This window comes from Telmatherina bonti (assembly GCF_933228915.1).
Source record: "Telmatherina bonti genome assembly, chromosome: 16".
Lineage (NCBI taxonomy): Eukaryota > Metazoa > Chordata > Actinopteri > Atheriniformes > Telmatherinidae > Telmatherina > Telmatherina bonti.
The window spans coordinates 26,397,115-26,405,029 of NC_136614.1; the positions used below are offsets into that span (position 1 = coordinate 26,397,115).

The window sequence follows — 7,915 nt, forward strand, 5'->3', positions numbered from 1 at the left end:
CACATCTAATGTCACTCATCCTCAAACACATTGTGTGGTACACCTGCAGGTCTGTGATCTGATCACCGAGGTCTTAGTTTTATGACATTCGATATCCCTGACAATGTCTTAGGATTCCTCAAATGGATTCCTTCTTATCCCCCATCTCAGTTGTGTCATAAGTAAGAGTAGCAGCAGAGAGAGCAGAGAGAAAATCAATAGAAAGGCATAGCACATCCTCACTGAGGCACCAGGCCCAATCATTCCTTCCTATTGGCGATATGATCCTGTGAGATATCAGTCTAATTCTTATGAGGCCCTGAACTGCCAGTCTAGACTTTCATCCTTCTGTACACAAACATAAAAGGACTGGTATTATCATATCAAAAAAGTATGATCAGGGGAGCAGAAGCTTAAAGGGAAAGCTGCCACAAAGACCATACATGATTACTGGGGATGTTTCACTCTCAAGTCTGCAGGTGACTAATTAGTTTCATGTCTAATTGCACAGCATTTATTGTTTGTTCAGGCATTGACTTTCTCAGCTTCCTGCTCGCTATTTGGATTCACTTCAATTCTGAGCTTTGAGCTGGCAGATAGTGTTTCAAATCTAGCGTAAAAGCTTGAACTTTACTGGGGAGAAAGTCCCAATTTCTCATTTAAAGGGTGGTTTCTTGCTGAAAGTGCAGTAAGAAATACTGCACTTTGTTAACAACGATACTGACTAAGATTTTACACTTTGCATTTTTAACTTACGCTTCTCTTTTTCTCTGTTTGCCCTGATCTTTTTTTTCTTTTTCTTTTCTAGGTTTGTTAACCTGATTTGAAGCCAAATGGAGTCATTTTTGGTGTATCTGATTGTTCTTGGTGTGGCCATAAAGGCACACAAAGTTCAAATCTGCCCCAAACGCTGCGTCTGCCAGATGCTTAACCCCAACTTGGCTACTTTGTGTGACAAGAAGGGTCTGCTGTTTGTGCCCCCTAACATCGACAGACACACGGTGGAGATGCGGCTTGGGGATAACTTTGTAACCAGCATTAAACGCAAAGATTTTGCAAACATGACCAAGCTGGTAGACCTGACCCTTTCTCGCAACACTATCGGCTCCATTGCGCCTTATGCTTTCAAAGACCTCGAGAACCTACGAGCCCTTCACCTTGACAGCAACCGACTAACCCGCATTACCAACGACACCTTCAGTGGCATGTCCAAGCTGCACCACCTCATCCTCAACAACAACCAGCTCACTCATATCCACATCGGGGCCTTCAATGATCTAACAGCACTGGAGGAGCTGGACCTATCTTACAACAACTTGGAAAGCGCCCCATGGGTTGCCATTCAGAGGATGTCCAATCTCCATACGCTCAATTTAGACCATAACATGCTCAGCTATATCCCAGAGGGTACATTCTCTGGGTTGCAGAAGCTTAAAAGGCTTGATGTGACATCCAACAAGCTCCAGAAGCTTCCTCCTGACCCGGTTTTCCAGAGGGCAGGGGTCCTGGCTACATCTGGGATAATGGGACCTTCATCGTTCGCGTTAAGCTTTGGAGGGAACCCACTAAGGTGCAACTGTGAGCTGCTTTGGCTGCGGAGGTTGCGGAGGGAGGATGATCTGGAAACGTGTGCATCACCACAACATCTTGCTGGACGTTACTTCTGGACTGTGTCAGAGGAAGAGTTCCTCTGTGACCCTCCTCTCATCACCAGGCACTCTCAGGTATAACCTGTAAAGACATTACACAAGCGGATACATCGTCTAAGACAGATACTGTCTTAGTTAATCCAGGGTGGCACGTTTTGTTTGCCTGGACTGTCATAAAAAATATTAGCTTTTAAACAGCAGTCCTACAACAGCTGTTAAACACACCGGGAAACTGAAGTTAAGACTTTATTGTGATGAATATAACTCTTGAAAAAAGACCCACAGCAGACCTTCTGCAGAAGTTATATAGCTAAATTTTCAGTTATATTTTTAATAAAGCTATTATTGTGTTTATGATGGATTGGAGGTGAAGCTCTTGATACACAGTGGGAGCTTGTAGTGATTTAGTCGCTGAGCATCCAAACAGAACGATCTTGCCAAACAACTCTTGCCATGTAAACTCATTTAGATTCAGCAGACCTTCTCTGCATAATTGCTGAGATAATTTACTTTTACCAGGAAAAAAAAAACATATGAGTGTGAAGTGGTCCTCACTTTAACTGCCTCTGCTGCGTCTGCCTCAGGAGCTGCGAGCTTTGGAGGGCCAGAGTGTGACCCTGCGCTGTAAAGCCAGGGGCGACCCCGACCCCATTATCCACTGGATCGCACCAGACGGACGCCTTATGTCTAACTCCTCCAGGGCCGCGGTCCACACAGATGGAACGTTGGACATCCTCATCAGCACTGTCAAGGACTCAGGTCTGTTTACATCCCGGTGGCTGCGCTTGTGTTGTTGACTGAACAAAATTAGTTGTTTGCTTGTGTGCACATAAGTCTATAGGGCTGAAGCACTTTTTTGACATCAGATGATAAAGTGGAGATGGTTGGAGCATGCAGGTTTACGTGCTGATAAAAGTCACGAGGAAATGAAAGGTGACTTCAACTTTTATGAATTGTTTTATGTCCGCCATACAGCCTTTATAAACATGCTTGCTCTCATGTTTTCTTGTGTTAAAGGTTAACATATTAAATACTATAGAAAAATTGTAGCTGGAATGTACCATATGAAACTTTTTGAAGGTTTTCTCCCTTCTAAAGTGTGTTACGTGATTTTTTATTTGTAAAATTTTTCATTTGTAAAATTAAAAATCCATAACTCCTCATCAAAGTGAGTTATCCCCCACAGAAAGCCTTGAAGTCCTCAGCTTGTCTTGGCCATGTTTTCATCGCCATGCAGAGGTTTAGCATACTACCTGTCTTGTTGCATTTTGAATGAAAGATAAAAAGCTGCCTTGACCAATCACATTAGTTTGGGGCCTTTTGGGGTCTTAAAGCCACAAGAGCTAAAACAAAGTATTTTCGACCGAAGGTGATGAGTGGTGACATAGTAAAGTATAATATGAGAAAAACTATGTTTTCTAATCGAGAAGAGAAATTATCTTATTCTAATAAGCCAATAAAATAAACTTGTGAACTTGTGACAAAGCATGCTATTGATTCTTTAAAAATCAGGTAAGGCTTATCTCACCTCCACAGTCTTCTCCCCCCCACCTCAAAGGAGTTCATACATTCAGCAGCCCTTATGAAGCAACCTGAGGAGTTCCAAATAGAAAGACATTTATCTTTAAATACATAGTTTATTTCTTAAATTAGAATGATAGTCTATGCAATAAGTTCTAGATAAAGATTCCTGACATCTGTCGGACATTCAGGACAATATTATTGGTAGTTACAATTTCATTTAGTCCTACAAGAGGCATTACAAATCTATGTCACCGTTACTGAAAACATGAGTCAGTGTCAATTTGCCATTTTGTTTTTGCTTTCAAAGTTTTTTTTTCTGTGCCATGATGTAACCTTTAGAATTATGTTTTCATGCATTATGAAATACTTTAGAGAGGATGTTACCTATCCTTACACTTCTTACACTTACAGAAACATTTTTTGGACCAAGCTTGTTTTCCAAAATTAATATTAATTTTAATTCCTGATACAATTAAAGATACAGTTGTTTGGAAAACAAGAGTGGGCTATTAATCTTCTCCATGACTATGTATCATTACAGTTGTGCCATGCACACCTATTTAGAAAAACTGTACATACCATAAATATTTTCATGCTTTCTAGCACTGTTTATTTAATCCTGTCCTTTAGTGTCCCACTCAAAGGAGAATACATCCGTGCTGACACTTTGTGACTTCAACTTCATGCCATAATTTTTTCTTAGATTTAAAGCCTTTTTTATTATTATAGGTATATATAAATGGAACAATTGACGTATTAACAGCAGTCCTGTTGGTGGGAAATTCTTTGTCTTTAATCCTAGTCCAAACAGTTCTATATAGCAGCCAAGTTTTACAGTTAAATGTTTGACAGACACACTGTTAAGTGGAACAATAGAAGCTCAAGGGTTGAGGTCTGGCCCATTAGATTTATGATTAACCATCCACTGGATATGATCAGAAGGCATGCCATTTAGAGCAGGACTGTTAAAGCTTTATATTAGAAATATCAGCTCTAGGTTCTACATCATGTTTGCCACTCTAGTGACAATAACTTTAGTCAACACTTTATTATCTGACAAAAGGAGTTCAGTTGGCCTCAGTTGGCTATTTGCAGATTTAGCAAGTTTATTCTCTTAAACTTGACACATAATAGTGGATAAAACATCCCTGTATATATAAAAGTAGTGGTACAAAAAAGTACCAGTATCAGTTACATGATTGTACCTAAATGGACGTACCCCCCAAAAAGCTGAGCTTCACCATGCAATATTCCCTTCCCAAAACAAAACAAAAAAAACCTAAATGTGAAGCTAAGTTGACAGGTTACTGAATTCAAACATGCTATGAGGTAAATGTTTTAATGCTATCCGATACTAAGTTAATGAAAATTGGAGATAAATTTGCTGAGAATATTAATCCAATCCAATCCAGTTTATTTATAAAGCACCGTTAAAAACAACAAAGTTGACCAAAGTGCTGTACAGAAGAAACAATAAAACATACATATTAAGACACAAAGAGTAAGTTCAACTCAGCCTTGCTCTATTAGAGAACACTTTACTGGCTATGTTTAGACGTATTTGCTGCAGTTTCAGTGCAGACAGTAACATGAGCACCATATAGATGGTTGAGCAGGATGCTGATCTCATTAATTCACTTTTTTTTTTTAAGGTTCTTTCACCTGCGTTGCTTCCAATCCCGCTGGAGAGGCTCAGCAGACAGTGGATCTGGTCATTGCTAAACTCCCTCATATCACAAACAACACACTCGGAGAGCAGGAGCCTGACCCTGGATCCTCAGATATTGCCACTGTAACCAAGACGGGGGCAGAAGCTGGGGGAGTGCCCCTGGGGAATGCAAAGACAATCCAAGAGAAGAAAGTAGTAATTGCTGAGGCCACTTCCACCTCAGCCCTGGTCAAATTTAACTTCCACAGGAGTATTCCTGGGATCCGCATGTTTCAAATCCAGTATAATGGGACCTATGATGATTCACTGGTGTACAGGTAAGAAAAGAAGATGTAACCTGACATAAAAAGAAGAAACATACAATGTGAATCTGGAGTGCACTCACTCAAATGGAACTACATTCTAATCCCATGACCCTTTACATACCTTTATAGTCTACTGTGAAAGCTAAAATCTCTTTGGATTTTTTATCATTAAAAGCTAGGCCAGACTGTCGGCATGATTTGTGGTATCTGTTGATCCTATCAGGAAGACATAATGCACTGTGTCTGACTTCTCATCCTTAGACTCATAATCCCCCCTTTGTGTGTTATTTACTATGTGCAAGACCCTGATAATGCTTAATCAACAAAATCAAAACATAATGTCAGCACTAAGCTGTGGCCCTTTAGAGAGATGAAAGAGTCATCTTACTGTGCTTCACAAAAAGCACCAGAGGCTTCAGACAAGCTTTTCTTAAGAACAGTCGCATGTTGCATTCTTTCATCCCTACCTGCTTTTACGCCATATTTAGTAATAATCTCTAATGCATGATAGAATCGTTGCACGGATGCCTTTTTGCAGAAATAACTTTGAGGTAGCACATATGGTGTTTCACTATTAGCGGCAGGATTTGGAAGACTTGAAAGACTTCCAACTTTCCTGATGCTGTGGAACAAGCAGAGACTTCTTATGTTCCCACACAACCCTTTATCAGTGGTATTGTTAAACGAATAAATCAAATGTCACAAAAGATTGTGTCTAGACACATCTTAAATAGTCTCCTGAGAGATAAATGATTGTCATGTCATTTTATTCTTACAACAGTAAGCTGGATAATCTGATTTGCTTCAGTCCCTTTTCATTTAAACCTCCCTAATCTATGCCTCAACTCACAAAGCTCTTCTTCCGCAGAATGATACCCCCAGCCAGTCAGGACATTCTTGTGAACAACCTGGCGGCTGGTACCCACTATGACTTGTGCGTGCTGGCCATCTATGATGATCAGGTGACTTCACTGACCGCTACCAGGGTGATAGGTTGCGTTCACTTCACTACCGAGCCGCAGTACCTGAGATGCCATTTCATGCAGTCCCAGTTTCTTGGTGGCACCATTGTGGTCATCATCGGCGGGATTATTGTGGCCTCTGTGCTTGCTTTTATCATCTTCCTCATTGTGCGCTATCGGGTGTGTAACCAAGGAGATGCGGATAAGGTCAGTTTGGCGGGATTCATAACTTTTTTTCCTTTTGTTTGACACTCTTATTGGTTGTTAATCAGGGCTTAGAAATGAATCAGTTTTCATTCTTTCTTTTTGCTGTACCTGTCTTCTGTTATTTCAGGCACTGGAGATGGGAGATATTCGATCCCTGAGCAGTGATGGACAGCTACAGGGCTGTGGGATACCCAAGTCTCTCTCTAAGCAGGTGTTGCGTCCAGAGAAGAATGATAAAGACTGCCTCAGAGTTGCGCTCCCTCCCCCAGAACCAGCCAAGCAACGACCACCTGTGACTGTACCCACCACAAAACCCTGTGTCCCTGATTGCACGGTCTCTACCTCTGCTGGCAGTCACAGCTGGCACCCAGCCTCCCCGGGAGCTCCAAGGCCCAAACGTTCCAATGCTCCACCAAAACCCTCAGAGGCACGGCGAGCTGAAGCTCAGGCAGATGTTGAGCTCAATAACATGAACCGGAATAACTCATCAGATGTTAAAATGGCTACCGGCATCCCTATTGCTGTGCCAGGGCAGCCTACCAAATGGACTGCTGCTCCCAGGGGTCCACGCCCCCACCATGCATCACGACACTATATGACTGTGCCTGCAGGCGGAGTAAGGGTGAACCGCAGGCACTCGCTCAACGCAGACTCATACAGGGAGCGCTGCTATGTGGCCTACCCCAAAACTGGAGCCAGTCTACGCTCAAAGCGTAGCCTGTCGATGAGCGGAGAGCTGCCGCAGCTTGACAGCTCAACAAACATTCACCGAGCCAGGGACAAACTCTCCAAGTCTGAGTGGCTGCTGGAGAGCACTTTATGATTTGAAGTTAATGACCTGCGCCCTCTTGTATTCTTGGATTGGATTTGCGGCCGGTTGTGGAACAGACAGGAATTTTATGCCTTGTTTTGAGCTTTAGTGCTCTTTATTGAGGGACCTGTGGAAGGCAGGTACACAGGGTGATGGGAAATGTTTCACATTGGTTTTCTACCGTATAACCTCTCAAAGTCTTCTTTATAACATTGGATCAAACTTTGATGAAAGGTACAACACAATGTATAAAACGTCATGTACAAAAATGTTTAGTTGTGTGAGATACTATATATCTCAGTGCAACCATAAGTGTTCATGTGGTATTGAATGCAGTAACCTGGACATACTGTATTATAACAAAGAAAGCATCACGCAGAGGATGGAGTTATCCTGCTCACAGTCTCGTTGTCTGTAACTCAAGGTGAAACAATCTCTGAAGACTGAGCTTTTTTCTGTCTCTTGCTCCACAGACGGATGGTGATGTGACTTAATTACTTTGGTGGTGGTTTGGAGAGATTAAGAATGTTCCTTTTATCCCAGAGACATGGGACCAGAATGTTGTAGACAGACAGAGCTCCAGCTTTTCATCCCGACCCTCCCAGACACAGCACAATGCAGCATTTTTGTGGCACAAAGTCGACTCAGCCTAATACTGCCCTCCGGTTTGAATCAATACATTTTTATCACATAATTACATAAAGACTCAACTCTGATAGGATTTCTGTCATGACTGATTTGAGAGGCAACACCAATGGCATGACAGGTGCGGCAGGTAATCTGATATTATGTGTGGGTAAGATCCAACG

General features: G+C 42.0%; 1 protein-coding gene across 1 annotated transcript; it reads left to right on the forward strand.

Moving 5' to 3' along the window:
* Positions 1–812: 812 nt before the first annotated feature.
* On the forward strand, positions 813–7,118 carry lrfn5b (leucine rich repeat and fibronectin type III domain containing 5b; the record flags this gene model as incomplete). Its single annotated transcript, XM_079255896.1, has 5 exons — positions 813–1,703; positions 2,213–2,387; positions 4,805–5,138; positions 5,995–6,295; positions 6,423–7,118. 5 exons carry the CDS (start codon positions 813–815, stop codon positions 7,116–7,118), a joined length of 2,397 nt encoding a protein of 798 aa, XP_079112022.1.
* Between the last annotated feature and the right edge of the window lie 797 nt (positions 7,119–7,915).